Source organism: Struthio camelus, chromosome Z (genome assembly GCF_040807025.1).
Source record: "Struthio camelus isolate bStrCam1 chromosome Z, bStrCam1.hap1, whole genome shotgun sequence".
Taxonomy (NCBI): domain Eukaryota; kingdom Metazoa; phylum Chordata; class Aves; order Struthioniformes; family Struthionidae; genus Struthio; species Struthio camelus.
In genome coordinates this window covers 36,459,800-36,483,035 of record NC_090982.1, presented here as the reverse complement: position 1 = coordinate 36,483,035, position 23,236 = coordinate 36,459,800, and the positions used below count along the sequence as shown (strand labels likewise).

The 23,236-nt window shown below is 36.0% G+C and overlaps 1 protein-coding gene across 3 annotated transcripts in view; it reads left to right on the top strand.

The window, feature by feature from the left end:
• LOC104150309 (methylglutaconyl-CoA hydratase, mitochondrial) overlaps positions 1-23,236 on the top strand; it is a 113,031-nt gene that overhangs the window by 25,070 nt on the left and 64,725 nt on the right. For all 3 annotated transcript variants that reach the window (XR_011137732.1, XM_068927302.1, XM_068927303.1), the window contains one exon: positions 9,505-9,591. Coding sequence is in view for 2 of the 3 variants with exons in the window: in XM_068927302.1 (XP_068783403.1) it covers positions 9,505-9,591 (87 nt within the window). In the remaining variant the exon portion in view is untranslated. The remainder of the gene's footprint in view (positions 1-9,504; positions 9,592-23,236) is intronic.

Genomic DNA, 23,236 nt, shown 5'->3' with positions numbered 1-23,236 from the left:
CTTCCTCTTAAGGCTGGGTTCCGTGGTAAAGGTACATGTTCCTAATCTTTTGTTTCTCGTATGTAACGTATTAGAATTTCTTCCTAATGTTCATGAGTTCATGAGTTCTTATCTTACTCATTTCAAATCATTCTGGATCTGTATAATGTAATTAATTTCTAAGAGTTTTGCATGCCTGAAAAATTGAGTCCTGAATGCTTACAGCCTTTTGAGTGTTTTCCTTTCCTTTTTGTATGAGAAATGTTAGGCCTTTGCAAATGTTCTGTGGCATGTTCCTGACTTCTTTACCTTTGTGGTTTTTGTTTCCTACCTAACTTGCTTGATAACGGTGGCTTTTTTTTGCTGTTATTTTTAAGCTTACTATGAAATGCACTAAAATGTATATAGCCAAGTCATACTGGCCACTTAAAAGGACTGATCATCTCTGTTTAATTTCAGGTTAAAAATAAATATGCAGGAAAAATTAAAGTTTAGGAGGATGTGAGAGCTTGAATGAAACTTTATTAGGAGCGAGTGAAAATGTCTTGGAATTCCTTCCTCATTGAAAGTTTTGAGGTATCCTATAGCATAGGCAAAGCTAAGGTAAATCTTAAATTTACATCTGTCCTAAAAGAGTAAGGAAAGAGGAAAAAAGTACTGTTATGGAAAGTCTTGTTTTGCCAACAACATGTTGTCATAGAGACGCAACTCTGAGGAAATGATCATTTAATGTAAATTTTACCTGTTACTTGCACATGTTTGATTTGCAGTTTAAAATATGAAAACTAAGAGAACAGAAAAGGCAGAGAGCAAGTTGTACTGCTTTATGAGGAGGATCTTTCTTTTCAGTAGTACTCGTGAGAGAAGCTGATCCTCAAGAGCAAATTGTTAGCAGTTCTTAGTTCAATAGATATTTCAGTAGTACCTTTCCCTTTATCCTTAACTCTCAGGTCTCTCTTACCAGGTAACTTAAAAAATCAAAAAAGACTTTTTCACTAATGTTTCATTTCTTCATATTCTGAAATAGTACCAGAGTTATAAATACTGACAAAAAGGTTGATCTGAATACAAAATCTTTTAAATATTCAGGAATACTCTAAAGTGTCTTCAAAACATTATTAGTTTATTTTGTGTGTTCTGTAGTTTTCTAAACAGTAAAAGATGTGAACATCCCTTTTAATTCTAAAAAAAAAAAAAAAAAAAGCTTTCTTTTCTGTCTCTTAATTTCTCATATCTTTTATGGTTTTTGAGTCATTTGTTCACCCTTACCCTTGGAAAAGGGGATAGAGTCCCAAAGAAGAGTTTAGAAATATTACTTGGATGTGCAGAGATACGGTTAGGAAGAATGAAGCTCAGTTGGAGCTTAAACTGGCAAGAGATGTCAAGAATAACGAGAAAGGCTGCTTCAGGTATGTTAGTGACGAGCAGAAGTACAAAGGAGATGTAGGTCCACTGCTGAACTGGACATATTACATAACTCTGAAGGGATCTGGTGGCATGCTTCTGAGAGTGCTAAAAGAGTTGCCTGACCAACAGAGCCGCCATCTATTGTCTTTGAAAGATCACAGAAGACCCAGGCGACTAGAAAAGGGCAAATACTGTCTGCATCTGCAAAAAAGACAGCTTGGGAAAGAAACTACAGACCAGTCAGCCTCACTTCAATCCCTGCAAAAATTGTGGGACAGGTCCTTGTGGAAGTTCTTTTCAGGCCCATGAAAGGCAAGAAAGTGACTGGGAAAATCCAGCTCAGATTTACCAAGGGTAAATCATGCTTGAGCATCATTCTGTGATGAAACAACTTGATCAGTGGACGAGAGTGAGCTTTGGATGCCTTCTGCCTTAATTTTTAACAGAGCGTTTGACATGGTCTTCCACAACATCCCCGTTGACAAGTTGATAAGATATGGACTGGATATATAGACTGTGAAAAGCGGTTTAGCTGCCAAGATCAAAGCCATTGACCACCACCCTTTGAAGTCAAACTGGCAGCTACTCACAGGTGGAGTTCCTCAAGGGTCGATACTGTGTCTGATGCTATTCATTATTTTTATAAACAATCTGATGACAGGATTGAACCCTTACTGCGTTTGCAGATGATAAAGTGAAAGGAGAGTTAGGTATATGGGAAGTAGGAGCCACTCTTCAGAGAGACTTTGACAGGCTAGTAGATAAGGCTAACAAGAAAAAGATAAATGTAAAGTCCTGCACCTGTGAAGGAATAATGCTAAGCAGCAGAACAGGCTGGGGACAGACTGGCTGGGGTGTAGCTCTGCTGGAGAAGACATGGGGTAAGCTGAACATGAACCAGCAGTGTGCCCTGGCAGTAGAGAAGGCAAACCGTGTCTTGGACTGCATCATGAGGAGGATAGCCAGCAGGTCAGGGAACGTGCTTGTTCCGCTGTGCTCAGCACTTACTAGCTGGCAGAGGGCCACCAAGGTGATTGGAGGGCTGGAGATCAGCAGGGATCTAATCAATCTTACCATACCTGAAAGACAGTTACAAGTTACAGAGGAAGTAGAGATGTTTCCTCCGCAGGGATGTACGGTGACAGGGCAAGACGCAATGGGTACAAGTTGCTTCAGGGAAATTCCATCTGCATAAAATAACTGCTTTCATAATGAAGAATTAAACATTGTAATCTGTTTCCCAGAGAAGTGATGGCATCTCCCTTGCTATTAATAATCAAGACTTGACGTGACAGGGCCCTGGATAACCTAGCCTAAGGCCATGCCTTCAAGAGAAGGCTCACCCAGATGATCTCCAGAGGTCCTTTCTAATCCAGATTTTTCTACAATTCTATCAAATAAGTGATAATCTGTTAGTTTTCTTATTTTGTGGAAGATGGCCAGTTTTTAAAGTCCAGGACACAATATTTTTGAAGCGTTCTGGCTGTTCTTAACTGATCAGGCTGGGTTGGTTTTACTCAAGTAAACAGCAGTGGTAGCCGTAATTGGTAGGGTTGATGATAGGTGTAAGTATCCCTGGCCTGGCTGGACTAGGAAGAGCAGTGGATTCTTAATGGAACCACCACAACAACAACAATCATCATATTTGCAAATCATCTATAAACAACAAGAAATAAATCAGATATATTTCTGCATTGTGGAAGGATGTACTCTAGCATTTTTAATAGGAAATTTCTGGAATAAAATTGTGACTCTAGGAAGAGTTTGTTCATATCTGTACTCGCAAAGATCACAGCAAACCGTAGAATGTTAAAAACTGTATGCAGCTGATTGGAAGATGATATGTCAACATATTTTCTGTTTTCAGTTACAGATGCTGTAATTCTTCAGTTGTCATGGTAGTTGTTTGTGTCTTTTAATTTGAAAAATAAGTCTTTCATGTATGTGATAGATTTAATCATGATTTTGAATGTAATCATAGAAGTAACGATAATAACGTAAAAAAAAAATTGTCCCTCTGTGTACTACTCTTAATCCAGTATTTCAAGTTTGTAGCAATGATAGAAATGACCTGTTACTTTTGAAGTCACTTTTTAAAGTGAAAATTTGAGCAAAGGAATGCAGTTTGTCTTCAGTATTCATTTACTTCAATATGGCAGAAAGCCATCTTATTTTTACTTTTCTTAAACTGTGTAGCAGAAACTTTCATTTTAAACTTGATTCTATATGTATATCAGCTATTTCTGTAGAATAAGTAGGTTGTTATGTGATAGCTGAACGCTTTCATTCACATTTTAACTGGGTCTACGCAATGTATATTTTGTCTGCGAAGCATAACACTCTTTCTTTTACACAGGCAAGAGATTTCAGTCGTGGTTGACTTTGATTTGTACTGTAATTTGTCAAGCATATAGTTTTAAACGGAAAAATGCTAGATAAGGGCAAAATAAAAAACATCCACATGATGGCATTACTACTATCAAATTTAAATAGTGCTTTTGTATGGAAGATTTTTAAGTATTAACTTGAAGTATATGTCTGTTAGCAGAATAATATTCATAACTTTTATTACTGTGGTGTACAGAGTTAATATTAATTCTCTTTAAACAAAATTTTGATCTCCCCAGACGTTATGCTGTCTTTAAGTGTATTTGCTTCATGAGGTATTGCAGTTTCTCCAAAATTAGAGATTAATTTATTCTGAGTAAATTAATTTTGGGATGTAAAAGCTTTATTTTTGAAAAATTATGAGATACAGAGCAATGTTGGAAATTTAGAGAATAAAAATTGTTTTTAAATCTTTACTTTCTGTGTTTGAATTTAAGTTGGTTGCAGTGCTGTCCTCATATGTATATGCAGCTCCCTCTGTAGTAATCCTAACCTGATTAAAGTTAGTTGCAGTTCTGCTGCTGATTTCAGCTAAACTTGGATTTATCACATTGGCTTCTGTAGGAGTTGCGCATACCAGCTTTTGAGGGCGTTGTTCACATGAACATTGAAGGGTGGTTTTTTTCAGTAGTTGCAAGTTAAGCTGTAGTGTTTGTCTGAGCTGGCCCTTTGCCTCAGAATTTTAGTTCAGTATCTTAAGTAGTATTTTTTTATGTGTGGGAGGAGTAATATTAGTTCGCAGTTCACTTCATTTCTCTGTATGGGAATGAGCTTTGAGTATACCACAATTATTGTTAATGGGTGAGGTGGTGCATGTCGTCTTAAAAGCGTAGTCAGTTTCTTTCGTAAATTCCTCATTAACTTATTTCTGCAGGTTATTAAGCATATTCGAGGTGGTGCTTCTGTGCTGTGCGGTTTTTAGTGTTCCAATTTTGGTGTTTCTTGCCATTTGATCTATTTATCTGTGTACCTTCTGAAAATCTTGGCTGTTGCTTCCATATTGAAATTCTGCTGTACAAACAGAACTGGCCCATTTGCTTTTAGCCAGGTCAAGGGGCAAGCTCAAAATAACATTGCCGCTGTAAGAAGTTAAGACTTTATTCCATGTCAGATACCTGCGTGTGAGTCACTTACCCTTTTCAGAGAAAAGGCAGTTGGGGCATCTTTTGGCACTCAGTAGAATAACTCTACAATTTGATTTTTGGTGTGCCAGATATATGAAACAGTTATTTTTTTAAATAGAAATATCTATTGAGTATGGTTAAAACTTTGAGTATGATATATAACCCATTATGATTAATGTTGTCATGGGTTTACAGCTTTTGTGGCGTATTATAGGGGTGTGTGACAAAGCACAGTATATGGTACTGTACAAGAAAATTTTTAGGCATTCAAGTATGGCATTTGGAAAGTGAGGCTTGTAAAAAGATGTTTTGAACAGATTTCTCAAATTCATAACTTAGCTTTTCAACAGTAAATAAATTATATTTAGAGATTTATGTGAAAATATCCAAATAAGGCAAGAGACGTAGGGATCGGAGCAATCACTGTGAAACTTAGATTCTTTGGGAGCGCTTTCTAAGTTAAATAGCCTTCCTTGTCATATAGAAGTGGAGTTGGGAAAATTCTGGTGAATAACAGAAATATACCTGTCTTGCTGGACTCCCCTTGGCTTTCTCGAATAAACTTCTCCGGCAACGTTGTGAAATGCCAGTTAAACACACGCTGCAAAACTGTCTGGACTAACAGTGTACAACAGCCAGCCATTCAGCAGTCAATTATTTACAATATACAAAGAGGGTTAGTTTCATCAGGGTTCTAACACTTCACGGGAAGTAAGGTAAAGAATAACTAATGTTTTTGTGTTCTCCTTGTATTGGATGGAAAAAATATTAGGGTCATGGATCAAAATCAGAGATATTCTTCAGGGTTGACAGACCTCAATAGAGATGCATGTAATATCTAAAAACAATATGCATCTTCCTCTGAGTAGCTTTAAGGGTTGATCTGCCCATACCAAATTGTTTATGTACTTACTGCTCAGGAGGTTCAGGATAAGTTCTGCACCTCTCTCCAAAATAATGGTTTTTGTATTGGTATTTGGCAACCAGGACTGGTTCATATGAGATCTGCAGTACAATTCTCTCCTGTTTATTTCATGAATTTGGAAGTAATGCTTCTATGAATGAAGCTGATTGAGGAGGCTTCTCTGCACAAGTGAAGAGCACATGTCCTAATCCTAAAGAAGCTCTAGAAGGAAGCGGCTGGTAGTAGTGTCAGCATAGTCTTTCACTGTTGTGTTTCTCCTTTGTCCTGTGCTAACTCCTAGTAATCTGAGAACAGCTGTGCATGGCCCTTGACATGAGATGTATAAAGGGCTGGGAGCAGAGAGCTGAGAACTGAAGAGCCTGACCTCACGCCCTAGAATTAGCCCACAGTTAGTTTTGACTAGTTTTTACTGTGCTTCTAGGTGGATAAGATCCAGCCAGTGGGACAGAGCATCAAGATGCCAATACATGCAACGTGAAGAAAACGACTCAGTGTGAACCGAATGGATGCGGGGACATAATTACAGTGCACAATCAGTGTGCAACAGTTGGTGTGCCTCAACTCAGTGGCAACTATGGCTCCCCTCTCCTTACGTTGTGGGGTAGAAAGGCTTAGAGGAGCCTACGCTCAGTGTGGTGTAGAGTCACAGGCCCGGAGTACACACCCCCTGAAGTCTGTTGGGAGTATGTATGGGAAAGGGGATAGGCCAAACATTTTCGTGTATTTCAACTGTGGTCCATGGGAGAGTTGCAAAGGTTCATTCTGTGTGAGTATTTGTGGTTTGAAAATCTTCAGCTCCTTTGCTGCTCGCAGCAGTTGAACAGATAGTATTTTCAGATATTTTAAAGTGCTAAACTTGGGGTGAGAGGAGGGATCTTTCACTGCAGTAGCTGAGAGAACGGCAATTTTTGCTTGAAGCTGCACTCTTCATGGTTGCTTTCTGTAACTTAACCTTTCCTACTTCTGACTTGAGAACGGACTTTGAAGAAACATGTGAATAGTTCTTTGCTATATGGATCAAAGTATTCCTCAAGAATTTTGATCAGTGGTTCAATCTTACAACAGGAACAAAAGTGTTAAGTCACTGGCGGTTCCATCTCCTGTGAACCAGAGGATGCTGAGGCGAGTCTTCTGCTGGAGTGCAACAAATGGCTTCTGCCTAAAGGTCTTCTCTCTGGAAAAAGTTTCAGCTATTATTGCGATGCTTTGGAGTGCTAAAATAGGAAAGTATTACAAAAAGACCTTTTTCCATTTTCTCTACAGTGGTGAAAGAGAAATACTTAAGAAAAAGGGAAATGTAAGATTACAGACGCTGGGTGAAGCACTAAGAGCAAATATGGGACCAGAAATTCTTTTTAGAATATTCATAATTAATAATTATAAGATGACAGTTTACCTTTTAATGGACTTACGCAAATTTTTGTTAAAAACAAATTTCAGCAGATATCTTCAAATATATATTCGAAATGAAGATAACTGCAGTCTGTGTATTTTTTTTGTTTTATAAGGTTATTTTTTGTTGAGCTCTTTTAAAGAATCTAAATAAATAAAAACCTAACAATTGCCTTAAAGTCTTATCTTGACAGTACACTTTCTTAACAAGAACATTGGAATATTTTAGGTTCCCTATTTCTCTTTCAAAGCTGACTTTCTATACTTCGCAAGGGTACAGCCAAGTGAGCAGGATTTTGGTGTATGGAAGTTCGGATTTCATACAACCATATAATTCCCTAGTCCCTAAAGCACAGGTTTTCTTGTTGTTCTTACATAGATGATATGTATACAGAGTGGTAGAAGCTGGAACCAGACATTAAGAAATAGATGTTGGAGAAGTGCTGTGTGTATGTTTGTGGTGTGTTTTTTGTTTTTTTGATTCACACGCTTGCTGGTGTAGCTTTTAAATCGTGTTTTGCCATCAGCTTATTTTCAAAAGCATGTTTTGCTTTTGTAAAGCAGCTTCTTTCAGTTACAGAACTCTGTACGTAAATGCATTTGTGGAAGTTCTTTGCAGTTGCATGTGATTTAAAGGACTACCCCGATTCATACCCATTTACATGCCAATTTTGTATGCTTTTGAGGTTTTTGGCAAGTTTTCTGTATGCATTAATTGTAAATTACCAAGGTGGACATTTGTAGCGATACGGTACAGACTTGACCACAATAATCCCCATTTTATACTGACTGTTCAGCTGGCTCGTCACACTGTCTTCAGCTGAGGCATATCTTAGAAGGTTGCTTGGAAACTTTTGGCAAGGTGTCTGGTAGCGTAAATGAAACTTGATATAATTACTAGGAAACATACAAACGTAGTCAGGACTGATGCTTCATTGTTTTTGGATTGGACATGCATAGACAGAGAATATAGGCCCCAGTAAAATGGGAAGCATTGCTACGATGAAAGTAGAAGGGAAGGTGCAGAGCTTTTTTTTTGGCCATGTTATCTTAAAATGGCAGCTGGAGGTCCATCAGAAAATGTCAGTCAGATTGAGATACCAGTTTTGCCAAAAAAAAAAAAAAAAAAAAAAGAAAAAGACTAGAGTTGTGCGTTTTAACTCCTGTTATCAACAAAAGTGTATCTGAAACCGTGTTTGACAGGGAGCATCTAATATCGGTTAAGTCCAGAAGGATAAAAGGGGGGAGGCTGTGATGCTTAATTTTGAACTTTGAGTTACATCTTAATTGAATAAGAATGTGATGCCTTTTCCAAAGTTGATAGTATTTTGGTTGTCATGGTAGGGAAATATAAAACTATTTCTGTATAGGTTATATGTCTTGTGTTTAGCCCTTTCAGACTAACAGGTTCATTTTCACAAAATGGAAAGAAATACACACTAAATTCTATGGGAGTGTTGCACATCCTCAGAGAATAAATGTATCTGTGCAGATTTTCTCTCTTCTCTTTTTCTCTTAAAAAAAAAAAAAAAAACTTTTTCAGTATTTAGCTATTATTATTACCTGTTTCTCTTTCCTACATGTTCATGATAGAAAACTTCTGTTCTGAACAATGGTAAATTTTTAAAAGCACATTTTTATAGCAAACTCTAGTTATACTGTCCTTTATAAATATGCAGAATTACATGTTCATGAAGAAATAGAGGAAAATGTCATCTCAAGTTTTAGCCTTTTTAGGAAACTAAAAGGAGGTATTGTATGTAACATCTTCAAAAATAGAGTTCCATAAAATAAGGTGAAAAATGCTAGTATGTCCACTGTAGAAGTTTTTTATTTAGTTAAATGAACTCTATTACCGTAAAAACATTCATCCTAGGGGTTTTGCGTTCCACTTGTTATCCTTTGCTAGTAGATGATAGTATGAAAAATGCATAGTTATTGGACTTTGTGACACAGTTGGGAAAATAAGTTAATATTTCCATCTGATATATATACTTTTAAATTCTGTTGTTCATAAACTGTTCTTCACAGTGAGATTTCTTCCTCAAATTAAAATATACTTGGTGAAAATCTGGTAGCTAATTTGATTTTGGTGGTGGTGGTGGTGTTTTTTCAGAGTTAAATTTCTGTGTTGTATTTTCCTTGAAATCTGTGGAAAATGAGTGTGATCAGTTTGCCCTTATCTCAAAGTAGACTTAAATTTTGAGACACAGTAATAATTTACTTCTGAAAGCATATTTATGATATTATATGCAGCTTACTAACATACACGTGAAATGTCATTTACAGGTGCTGACCTTAAAGAAAGAGCAAAAATGCACTCAAGTGAAGTTAGTTCTTTTGTCTCAAAAGCAAGAGCAACCATTAATGAAATGGGTAAGTAACCTCTCCTTTGAACAATGCATTATCTAACTAACCTGGAAAGGTCAAATCAAAGGAATGACATAAACACGCATGATTAATTCTTGACACATAGTAAGATATCCACCACTATTTATACTGATGAGACAAATACAAATCATGGTGCATTCCTTTTTTTTTTTTTTTTTTTTTTTTTTAAATATGCCTAGTAGGGTTTGACTTTATTTTTTAGAATTCTAGAAAAAGCTAAATTTCATAATTTCATCTGAAGTGGAGGTGATTTATACTACTATTTTCAAGAAGGAAGGATTGTTTTGTGATAGCCAAGTGCTTTGAAATTATTTTTTATTATTATTCTTTTGTTTGGTATAATTAATACAGCCTTGAATATATTTTAGAAACATGTTAAACATCTATTATTGATAGAAAATGTGCCTTGTAAAGTTTTGTTGAATCTACATCTGTTTTGTTGTAATAGAACTTGTTAATGGTCTAGGATTTTAATTCTCTTTGATTTATAGTGTTTTTTAAAAATAGTAATTTCTCTGAAAATTTTAGGTAAGGAATGCACTGTCAAATCATTATATAGCTATGGCTCTGCAGATCAATTTTAACATAATTGTTTCTTAACATGGCATTGCCAATATGTTTTGTTAAAAGGAGAAGTCAAGTGTGCCAACTTTGAAACAATACATTTTATCAATGTGAAACATGTAAGCAACTTATTTTGTCGTTTGATGTTTTGGCATAGTCTGCAGAAAATTTTCAGTGAACCATTGCTTTTTTAAAAGCTTAAATAGGTAATCACGCAGGGTTGTTGCATGATATTTACCTTCCTTTAAAGAAAATGTATGTTGGCACAAGTTACTGTGTTACATTATAGTGTTGTGTGCTGCGTATATATATTTCAGTAGTAAGAAGTTTGGAAGGTGTAGTCTTGCACTGATATCAGCAAACTTCTGCAACCAGTTTAGTCGTTCCTGCTTTATATTGTTGAGAAAAAGAACACATATAAATTCCTATATCCCAGTTTAGGATATTTCTTAACATTGATTTAACCTGACTGAAATCTGTAGGCTCCATGGAATATGAGATGGAGCAAAAGACTATTCCTTCTTTTTAAATTTACAATGAGTAAGTTAGACTGGAGAAAAAAAATATATACCTCTGAGGAATAAATTTTTTCTGAGAGAATGATTTTGTTTCCTTAATAATGTTGTCTAATGTAAACAAAGATACACATCTTTGTTTGGCGGAATGTTATGGATGGAAACTAGTAGGTTATGGCGGGTAAATGACAGACTACTGAAAAATGAGTCTTTAATTGGGAACTTCATGGAGATATTTGAGTTCTTGAATTAATATCTTGTCTTTGAAGTGAAGCAGATCCTCAAGGCTCTTTAAAAAAAAAAAAAAAAAATCAATCAAATATCCAGAAATGAATAGACCATTAATTTCCTGCAGCAGATACTGTATTTCATGCTGAAGTTAGTTTTCTTATGGGAATGCAAAGCAAGAGGCAACAAGTTGTTCCATTCAGTTACTTTGTAAATTATTATTATTATTATTTTTTGGAGAATTCTGTAGCTCTAAGCAATAACTTTTCAGCCTTTCTTGGACCGAAGTTGCTGAGGATACTTTCTGAGCTACCATTAATGTTTAAATAGAGGTAGCAGGTATTAAGATTTTCCTTTTATCAGAGCTATAAGTACTTGTTCATTTTTGTTTTTAGATGAGAAAATACTTAAAAGCTGAAAAAATATTTGGATATTGCATTGTTCATTGAGTAACTGGAAAAGTATAAGCAGGGATTTGATGCTTTAATTTGCCTAAAAGCTGAAAGACTGTATGGCAAATGTTTGGTTGTCTTCAACTGAATTAACTTTCCTGTGCGATTGTTTAAATGCCGAGTATGTAAGCGAATTTCCAATGTTATCTAGAAGGTTTGCAATGGATCATTACACTAACAGTGAATTACATGAAGTTTAGGAGACCAGAAGTAGTACTGAGGAGTGCTTTCATTCACCTGTCTCCATTCTTTTCCTCAAGAAAGGAGCATGAAGTTGTAAGTGAAATTGCGTATTTGAGAACGTAAATCTGAAATATCTAGATAGGAAAGTTTGTGAGGGGATGTAGTAGCTGGCTAATTGGACAAAGCTATAAGCTGGAAAAGGGAAACAAGACTTTGAACATAGGCTTTGGTAAATGTCTTAACAGCACTCTTGCTTAGTTTGGGTAGAGGACTCTCTTTTTTGCCAGCTTTCTTAAAATAGAGGGATGGAGGGGGCAATAAAAAGCCAATTACTAAGTAGAAGTCTTTTTCATAGTAACATGGTGTCTGGGTATCTCCTGCTTCACTGTTTTGCCGTTAGTTTGCATGTAAATTGGTTGTTCAGGATTAGCAAAAAATATTGAAACATCGCTTCTAATGTTATTTACTTTTCACACCATGTGTGTTTGGACACTACACAAATAGGTGCATTTAAAAACCTGGAGATGAGATTGATGCATATGGTGTGATGCTGTATGGTGATGCCCTGATGAATAGAAGAGAACATTAAATTTTTTTTTTTTTTGTTAGTAAGTCAGAGGTTCTCAGTTCTCCTTTTCTTCTTCTAAAGAAGTGGTCTGGCATTACAAAATGTAACTTCAGTGGAACTAGTGAGACACTGTGTTTGCATTGGATTACTGGCAATGAATCAGTATATTGGAAAAAAAGCAGATCAAGGTATTTTGCCTGCCCAGCAGCAACCAGAATGTTGTGAGATGGTTAAAGAGGGAAAGTAATTCTCTAATGATTATTTGCCACTGCACAGATGCTATACAGCTAGGGAACAGTATTTCCAGTTTCCCACTTTGTTCTTTTCCTATCCATGTTGAACGCTGTAATCTCATTTACAATGTGTTCTACTTTTTGTTTTTCAGAAATAGGTCATGTTTTGATAATTCTGTTTATGTTCAGTTGTCTGACCTAGTAAGGAGATACTTCTTTTTAACAGTGTTTTCAGAAAGAAACATTGTTATCTCTGTAGACAAAATACTTGAAAGGTTACTTACGGCTTGAATAACTGGATGAACTTAGCTTTTTAGAATTGACATATCTTGGCTTTCTTTAGTTCCTGTCAATTTCATGATGTTTAAAATCCTTACGTTAGTGGTTTTCTAAAAGGCTGCAGTATCATTTTGGAATACAGCTACAGAGAGGAATTTTCTGGAAATTAAAAGCATACTGCGCTTGTTTGTTGCAGCATTTTTATGGGATTAATTTATAACTTCTTGCTAAATTTGGGTAAAGTATTAAAACTGCAGTAAATATCACTTAGTATAAAAATAAGCACTTGGAAAAAAGGCTGAAAAAAATTGTACCGAGCTATTAGCTGCAGCTCTAAGAGCTTTAAGTTGAGGGGGAAAAAAATCAAAGCAGCCTCTATTTTTAGCAGTTACTGCTTTTGCTAAAATTATATCAGAGTTGTGTGGGTTGCCTTTTTTCGTCTCCCCTCCCCTTAAGAGTAGGAATATGAGACTACTTGTCCATTAGTATGTTCTACTTTAAGGCTCTTCGTTACTGATATAAGGCTGCTTTTACACTCAAGAAAGCTCAGAGAAAAACATAGATGGATCTCTTGAAACCATATACAACAAAACAGGCCTTCTGACAAAATGAGGTCAAATGTCACTGACTCCCAGAAGCCCCATTTTTTGACCTCTTGGGGAAAAGTGCCATCATTGTGGGTCAGATCTTCAGCATATATTATATGGTGTAGCTCCCGATTAAATCCATGCTCTTTTGTCTCTTTATAGTAACTGTGAGGTCTGGGCTGTGTTATTACCATCGTATGTTTTCTGCTGCAAAGCAAAGTGAGGCTACAGAAGGGGCCGAATGCAGTAACCGCTCTTCACCAGGAAAACGACTTGTTTAACACAAGGAAGAAGTGAAACTACAGAAAGAATTTGGCCTAGGCAGATCTTAGTAATTGTTAAAGGTGAGGTTTGACCTGAACCTGTAATATGTAAGAAACACTACTGGTTGCCAGAGCTCTTCCAAGGAACGTAAGAGGCATAATTACTTAAATCCCACTGAAGATTTGAGAGAATGACTTTATCAGGTACTTTTGAAAATCCCAGCTGAAGCATGGGTAAGCTTGGTTTTGTATCTCATTTGGAGGCAAAAGACCTTTCTAGTAGCCTAATGAAACCTAGAGATGAACTGAGCTAAGAAAGGAGAACTTTTTACTAAAATACTAACATTTGCTCAGTGGAAATAACTTGTTTTTTTATTGGACATGTTCCACTCAAACCTTATATTGCTTCACTTATGACATCTGATTAGTTTACAAGCATAAGTTGTGATATGACCTTAAAAAAAGATAATACTTAGTAATTTTGTTTAGACATAGCCTTCACAAGTATGATTATTTTTAACATAACCAGCTTTCAAACTTGGATGTGCCTCCCCTGAATAAAAGCACCTTGCTTTCAGTTACTTGCGTTTTGTTTCCTTAACAGTGATGACTTTTTTTACTGGGGTGAGCTTTTCTTTATATTCAAAATAGCTATAGATCTATATAAAGTATTTTTTTCCCCCCTTCTCCGTAGCAGTTTTTAGCACTCTTCTGTCATTCTGGCTCCTCTCTGTGGTAAACAAACTTTTGATTTACATAAGAGAGTGCCCTTGCTCATCCTTCAAGAAAATAATCTATTTGCTAAAAAGTTCCTTTTCTGAGTATTAAAGGTCCTGCATTCTTAGAAATTCTTAGGTTGTACCAAACAGTATGCTACATGTTTTGTGAAAGCAAGCTGTCAAAACTTGGTCCTAGAGGTTCCAAGAGAGGGATCAGAATTATACGATTTTGACTTGACTTCTTGTCTGCTAATTGCCACCACACTTTCTTTCCTACTTTCAAGGCTTTACCATAAGAAAGATTGTTGAGGTCCAATTCAGTGCCTTATTTTAGTATTTGAGTTTTAGGGGCTTCTGTGGAGCACCACTGACTGTCTTCTCCAGCATAAATCTATTTTATTCTCTGATGAATGTATGCCAAAACCATACAGGTTACATATGGTGAAAGAATGTTCCCTTGCGTAGTAAACTGAATGTGAGATGTGATTCTTAAAATATAGAATACTTAATCTTTGCTATGATAAGTATTTTATATGTGCAAGTTTACCAACTTCTAAATTTTACTTTCTTCTGCTCTTCAAAGGATATGCTGATGACTATTGCCTTTATTTTGAGGATTATGTACTACTTTGAGTAGTCCTTTAGAGTTTTTAAGAATATGATTTGATATTGCATAAAAACGTGTATGTTGGAAAAGTCTGGAGAACTGGTGAGGAATGGTCCATAAATTTCCATGAGGTACTTAAGATGCTTTTATAAGGAAGGGAGAAGAGATCCAAATTTGTTTCTGGACAAAATGCAATAAAATACATTTTGTAATTTCTTATGCAATCATATATTTATATATCTAATGCAATACATGCTCACCTTAAATTTGTTCTGTAATAGCTGTTGTGCTGTGAAATTTCACCTCACGCAGACATGCAGATGTTTCTAGTGAACAGATTTACAGCTTGATATATCTCTTTTCTTTCTGCACCAAGAGATTTTACATGGTTTCTTCCTTTAATAAACATGATTTTCACATGATAAATCATATTAAGAGACTAAAATAGAGTGTAAATATTTTGTCCTGATAGAGTATTTGTTTATTTTGGAGCTTCAGGAAGAGTGTGGGAATTAGCAGTATTAATTTCAAACCTTAGTGAATTTGCTATTTACTTTGCTGCTGGTTATTGAAGTGAGTGAGAATTTTAGAATTCAGTGGTCAATTGTTAAATGAAGGATAGAAGAAGTTCACTTTATGCCAACTGCTTTCCGCTGCCTGTAGCACAGACGTAAACCATTTTGATCAGGTTTAGGAAGATACTCAAAACTTCAAGGAAGTTTACGGTGACAACTTCTGAAACAACCGTCGTTTGAAATGGGTATACAATTGCCTGACACTTAAGGAAGGTACCCTTAAACTTGGAATGAATATTTGGCAATTGGACAAACTAAAAAGTAGATTGTCTTGCCCAGACCAAGTGTTTGGTGAGTTTCTTGAATGACAGAGACCCTACCAAAATGAAGAATGACGTTCTAGGGCTAGGTAAGAAAACGGACACTTAGACAATTTTATTTTCAACTTTATATCTTTGGTTTCATTGTTATAGATAAATCATGCAAATGTCATATTGTATGGATCATATTGTGTTTTGGACAAATATTTATCTTCTGATTAGTGCTTCAGCAGACAGCTGCGTATGTAACACTGACCAAATCCATCTGGATTTGCTGAAAGTAAATCTGGTCAGCAAAGATGGAACTGTAGTTCAGTAATCCAGTGAGAAGAACTGTGGATTTCCCTCTTGGGGAAGTGCAGGTGTAAGCCATAACTTATAAAAGCATTCACTGGGAGGCTGAATGAACTATCACAGGTAGAAATCAAATATGAAAAATGACAAATTTATAGCTGATGTTGCCATACTTAGCACCTTCATTCTCGGTCTCCCTGTGTTGCTGAGGCTGTGAAAGGGTGATTTTGGCACAATGTTTCTCCTGCTATGATATGTTGTTGCCTGTTCAGCTGAAGTGCTATGCTACAGCATGGCTACTATAGTCTGAGACTACTAGGATTCTGAAATGCATTGCTGAGCCCTTGGTTGTTTTCCAGCAGCAGCTTTGATTTACTGCTTCTCTTAACATTGAATTAATTTAAGATACCCTCTGAGTAAGTATTGTCTGTTTCCTAAATAGACAGTGCTGTCCCTGCAGAGCTGAAATTATGTGCTTTGTCAAATTGCATTGGATTGGTTTTAATTAAAAAACACTGTTCTAAACTTTCTGCCATTATGATGGCAATGAATGCAACATTGAACTTCTCTACCAAGATGTTTATTAGCCATTTATATGACAGTATTGCTTCCCAGATTGTTCATCTACTTTTTTCTTTCCATAATAATAACTTTATAAAAATTATTGTAAAAATGATACAGAAACAGAGGATATGAATATTAGGATCAGCTGATCTTCCTTCTTGTAGATCTAAAGGATTAGGGAAGGAGGTGGCTTTGCACAGCAGATCCTTTTCCTTCATCTTGCTGCTATTCAGTCTTGACATAAATTAACAATCTTAGCTGTAGTTTAGTTTCCCTCTGATAGTAATTTCAAATGCTGTTCTATGAGGAAAAGGGACTGTGCTCTGGACATAGCTCTTAGTTTTCTTTGTGGGAGGAAAATGACAAAAAGAGGGGTTCTGCATGGTCAAATTGGGATCATCATAGCTAACTTGCACACTGACTGTTAAAACATACCTCCAGTATGACCTGCTGTCCACTGCTTCTGTCCCCTCCCTTATGTTTGATGTGTTGGGAAACTCTTCCCCTTCCTCACCCTGTTCAGGTTTGAATTTGAATGTTTCTATCCCTGAATGAGAGAGAATAATTCGTTAGCTCTTTTGCCTTGCCCGCCTCAGTCTCTGGCCGTGTGCCTAGAACCAATTGATATTCAAAGGGCAGCAGCACCTGGCATGGTACAGAAAGTGTTATGCTGCTCTGTGCTATCCAAGAAATGCTAAGCTAGTTGCTTAGGCTTAGACTTAACCATGCTATTCTGCAGTCATACGATGAACATGGATTTTTGCCTAGATATGTGCTGGATGTCATGGTGGCCAGAACTGCTTTGATGTTACAGAGCTAGAGTTTTTGTTTGGTTTGTTTTCTTTCAAGCTTACTGTAAAAGAGTTTGTTTGTTTTGTTTTTTTAAGTTTTTAAAAATTTGTTTCCTGTGTAATGCTCAATGAAGGAACTGATTGAAAATGTTACTTAATACATGAAGCTAATATAGAACTAAAAATATTTTAGCATTAGAGCAGTTGAAATTTAATTCCATCTTTCATTTAAGAGTGTAGAAAGTAACTAATAAATGAAAATGAAATATTCATATATGTATGAAATATTGATGAAAACAGATACAGGGGAAAAATTTCTAGACATGTTCAGCTAAAATGATCACACGTTTTGGGATTTTCTTTATATTATGTCGAATGGGCTGCTTATACTGTTACGGGAGGATGTTATCGTCATACTGTAAATGAAACAAGTAGCCAGTAAATAGATGAATGAAAGTCTTGCCCCATTGGGCTCCCTTAACTATTTGAGGTTATAGGTGTGCTGCTATTTGAATTTTATTTTCTGTGTACACTATACAAAAAAAGAAAATTGCATGTAACGTAGATTCTGTCCTCAAAGGCTTACTTCGGTATTGTTTTACTGAGGACAAAGTAACGCTACGAAAGGGAACGTTATTAAGTACGAAGACAACTGAAGAGTCTATATATCAAACTGCAGCATATTACTGGAGACGAATGAAATATCCAAACTATTTTATACAGTACAAAAAGATGCAAGAAAATCACAGGAGAAGTTGGCTGTGGAGGACAGTAGCTAAAGAGTTTTCTTAAAGCAGCTCTCAGTCCCAGTACTTTCGTAGCTGTCGCTGCTATTAACAATAACATAGAACGTGCTGTTCCCCGTTACTTGTCAATGAAAAAGAACTGAAGAGAGAATATTCTAATTAAGTACATGATGTTCCTATACAAAGTCTTCTGTGTCAATTCGAAAATATTTTTACAGGCCGTTTATAAGGGTTAGTGAATCAGTGAAGAAAACTGGGAAATTAATGGGATTCAGAGAGATGCTTTCAGAATCTTTCTGCCTACTGCCATCACTGGTAGCTTTTAATAAAGAGGAGATAAAATTTAATAATATCATTTGCCTAGTAATGAACTGTAAACAATCGGCAGTAACCATTTTCATTAAAAAAAGGGGGCAAAATGTCTTACAAGTATTAAAAAATAAAACTTCTATGTGACTTTTTCCTGCTACAAGTTATTTATCTGAAGTTTGAAAGTATGAAAGCAAAGATAGTGATGTTCAAATAAATCTGGCAACTGTAGCAGTTTACTAAGCTTCTTATCCAAAACTCAGAAATTAGAGGGTAGCTAAAAGCCTTTCACAGCTGTGACTGGCAAATGTATGGAAAATAATTTTCTGTATCTAAATGCATGTGTGGATCTTTCAAACTGAAAAGTGTGGTCATACTTTTGGACAAGGAGATATTTCTGTCTATTTTCTTTTTTGAATAAAGGTAAATCTATCAATTACTTGAAGTAAGCATTTTTTCCTTATTTTTGCTTTTTGCATTTCCCACAGTAGAAGCAGTTCATACCTGCCTTGCACAAAAATGGTTTGACCGGTCGTCTTTGACTTCAAGTTCAGACAGGGAAGTTTGACAGCTATTCCAGTCTCTTTTAGCCAGTCTCATGTTCCTACATGCTTCGTCTTCCCCCCCCCCCCCCCCCCCCCCCCCCGCTTTTTCTTTCAGTGGACTTCACTGTATTATGATCATCCTGCCAAATGGATGAAAGCGTTTGTTGAAGTAGTTGGTTTCTGTTAATTTTCTACCTATGGAAAGGCCTTTTTTTGAAGGCAGTACTTATAGCTGAAAATGCAGGTGAACTTTATTGTAGTGACTGACTGACTGTTTAAATCGGATTTTGCAGGGCAAAATAAATGCTTCAAACACAACTGACATTCCTTTTCAAGTGCAAAGTTTAGTTTGTATTCTATCTTAGTGACTTACTGTAGTTCTTTATGAAGATGCCTCAAAAGGTGAAATCAAGATTTAGCATTCTGTGTGTGTTACAGCACTTCAAAACTCTTTTTCTGGCTTCCTGTGAGATAAGTTAACTTACATGAAAGTGCACTTTTGTGATTAAAATTTTCCTCAAGTAAAGAATATTCAAGTTGTCATAACTGCTTGAAGACTACCTCTGCCTGCCACTCAGAATGCGTAGTTGTGTACACTTTCATTTTTTGAGGGGAAGATTCTGAATTAGAGATAATCTCTTCTTGTGACATTGCTCCCGAGGGTAAAGATCTCGGGTGGAAGAGGAGTCTATTTAGGGTGATACTGAGTTATAGAACATGAATATTTAGATATAAACTAAATTATTTTAAAACCAGATAAATATCCTTTTGTAGTAATTATGTCATGCAAGCATATAGTTTTAAGTAATCACTAATGCTGATTCAGAATTCGTGTTTAAGTCAGTGGCCTTTGGAACATTATTTTCTAATTTGCAGCCAGAAAACTTGCAACGTCTGAATTAGTAAGAGAATGCTATATAGCAAGAGATCTTATACCTTTCTACGTTGTTGGTGGAGGAATTGACCCGCAGACCGGGATAGGACTTGAAGTATTATGTGATTTTTAAGCTATTGTTAGGAGATCTTCAGATGATACAAAAAGCCTTTGCTGAAGATAAATAACTTGTATGTTGTCTTTTAATAACAAAATGGTAAAGCCAAAGTTTGATAATTCTTTTTTTGACATTTCACTGTATGTTGTGACTTCTGTTTCTTCTTTCTTGCTTTCCTAATGGCTGGCCCATCAATTATGCAATGTGCAAACAGATGTTTAGCTGTGTTTAGTCGTTTCTGGGTAGGTGACCATTTATATCCTTATTTAGAATCCATTCTTCTCCATTATCATTATTGCTTTTAAATGAATGTACTGAGAAATAAATTAGAGAGGAAAGTTTCTTTTCAGTAAGGTAGGATTTGTGCTGCAGGCAGGAGTATACAAATATTTGCCACGCTTTCTTCATTGCAGAGCTTTTTATATATCCCTCAATTTATAGCACACTTTCCTCTGCTATACTACATAATACTCGGAGTATGCAGGATATTACAGTTCATCTTTGCTTCTTTATGTTTTATGGGATCCATTATTCAAGAGGAAGAATAAGCTGCTAGAAATGACACTTGAAGTTGCTTGTCCTAGTGAGTTAGGCACTAAACAAACGTTATTTGTCAAATAATCAGAAACGCAGCTGTGGAATAAGTAGTTTGGAGAAGTGTATTTCTCCATTCTGATTTTTGCTCTATTCTGTCAGAACTCAACGGTGCTGTCATATAAATTCTAATTCTGTTGCTACTTGTAGCTTAGTTGGAAACTCTCCCAGTTTGAGAGGAGTACCATCACTACTTCCTTAAAGTCAGTACTGGGAAACAAGAATTTTTCTTCTTAGACCACTAGCTGTCTATTCATAATTACAGAAAACGCAAGTTAGGCTTATGAATCTTATGTCTGGATCAGTAGAGGCCAGAAGCAGTGACCTGTACTGCTTTGCTTCTGAATAACTGATCTTTCTGAGGATTGATTGCCAAAGATCACCAAAGTGAGAATGGAGATTGGCAGTAAGAACTCCTTCAGTGCTGTCCAGGTGCTAAAGGGGGAATAACTAGGGGAGTGATGTGAACGTGACCTTCGTTTTTGGCATTTCATATCAAATGTTTTAAAAGGAACACTTTTTAAGTGGGGCTCCATTTTAATTTTACTGAATACCAAATTCTGACTGCTGTGATTATTAGAACTGGAATTACTCGTCTTAATCTGTAGCAGACTGCTTCGAAGATAGTTGCTAATTATGTGTAAAGGAACATTTACATCTTGGGTGGTGTTGGTGGTTGAACGGGATTGCATGGCTGCTTTATTGATTCATGGGGAGGTTACTGCAGTAACAATTGGGACCCTTACTTCCAGAACTACAAGTTCTAGGTCTGCGGGACCATTCCATTCTTCAATGGTGGCTGTGTAGGCCTCTGTATCGTACGTATAGCAAGGAAGCAAGGAATATCACAGGTCTCTTTAACTACCTCCAGCAACATTAATCTGCGTATATACACAGTCATCTGTGCGTTGCACGCTCTAATTTTCTTAAATTATTTTGTCCATCCTTTATATATATTTCTAATTCCTTTTGTGGACTCCACGCAGCTTAGGATTTTACGATGATAAACCTGTATCACATTTTGAATCCAACTCTAATGGTCAGTTATACAAAATCTTATCTTAAATTTATATCCATTAGCTACAGCATGACAAAATTGTGGAATGCTTTAGAATAAAACTATTGAGCTACTGGACAAGGCAGCTTGGTTTTGCCTGTTGTTTGTAGCAAATGAGTCCTGCCAAGTAAAATTATTATGGAGACTGGCCTGTCTGTTTACTCAATCTAGCATTCTTAAAATTTGAGCCATGCTACTCAGTTAAGTCTGCAGGGCCTTCTGCTGCACTCCCCCCTTACCCCAGTATCTCATCTGGGTTTGTTGCAAGCTGACCAGTTTCAGCTCTTATTCATGTTTGTCTTCATATTTTTTATTAAAAAGTGCCTTTGGTGGTACAAAATGTGAAAACTTCAAGAAGCTTTACCCTTGGTATTAAGTTTTAATGACTTAAACTCATGTTTTAATCCAGAGCAACTGCTAATTTATTTTCATATTGTTTGTTTTTGTTTGACAAAAAGATGTTAAATGGGTTTATTTCTTTAGTTCTTTTGATGTGTATGTGCTGTTAGGACAGAGCTGTTGTAAAGAATTTGTATAATACTTTAAAGGGTCGCTCATTGTCAGCTTCCGCATGTCAGGTGACCCTATAAATTAATATCCTTGAGAAGTGATGAAGCTAACATATGGTGAAGATGACCAAACTGCTTTTTCTTCCTGTGAATTAAGAATTTTAGTATTTCTTTTTTATTAGAAATTGTGACTGTAATTCTTGAAACCAAGCTGTTTTATAACACTGTTCTATCATGAGTTTCACTTCTGTTTGTTAAAATAGTGTGCTTGGATTATGCCATAGCTAAAACTGGAAGTTATTCATCACAGAGAAAGTAGTATGCCTCAAAGTCCTGCAAAAATTGGATAAATAGTACTCAGGATACTATTTGCTAATGTCTCAAGAATGGAAAAATGCATGTAGCCAGAAATCCCTGGAAACTGCAGTTAATGATGATTATTCACGTTCAGGCAAATGATTTTTCAGTTACCAATAACAGAGGAAATTTGCTTTAAGAAAGCACTGTATCAGCTCTGAACTTTGGATGCTAGATTGTATTGCACGTTGTTGAGGGTGACAGGGTTTTTGGTGAGCAGTCTGGCCCTGCTGGAAATGAGAGTTGCCTAAGGAAAAGTACGTTGCAAAAAAGCAGATTTTTACTTATGTTCCTCTGCTTCTTGTGTCTTCTGTGGTAGATGCCAAATGTAATGGATATCTTGGAGACTTTTAAGTGCCTGCAAGTACTTGATGTTGTTGCAGGCAGTAATCAATAGTCTTTTTTGGCACTGGAGTTTGATTCAGATCACCAGTTCTAAACCACCAAACAAGAGACCTTGATTTATAGCAGCTATTTTAATTTTGAATAGCACTTATAACTTTTTGTTCTTTCTTTATTTTAAAGAAAATTTGATTCTCATTAGCTGTTAATCATAAAAGGATGTTGATTTGCAACTAAAAGTAGCCTTTTACTCAGTTTGATACTTTGTTTTGTTAACCACTAGGGGACCACTTGTTCATATACAAATTTATGCTGATGTATATTAACGTTTAATTGATATCGTTCACAAATTAACTTATCTGACATGTATGTCAGACAAGAAAAAAGTAAGCTTAGTGGAACAAATTCTAAACTTAGAACTAGCTAGTTCACTGAAAAAGGAAATACTATTTATATTTAATATTTTAAATTGATCATTTCTGGTCACATTATCCTTC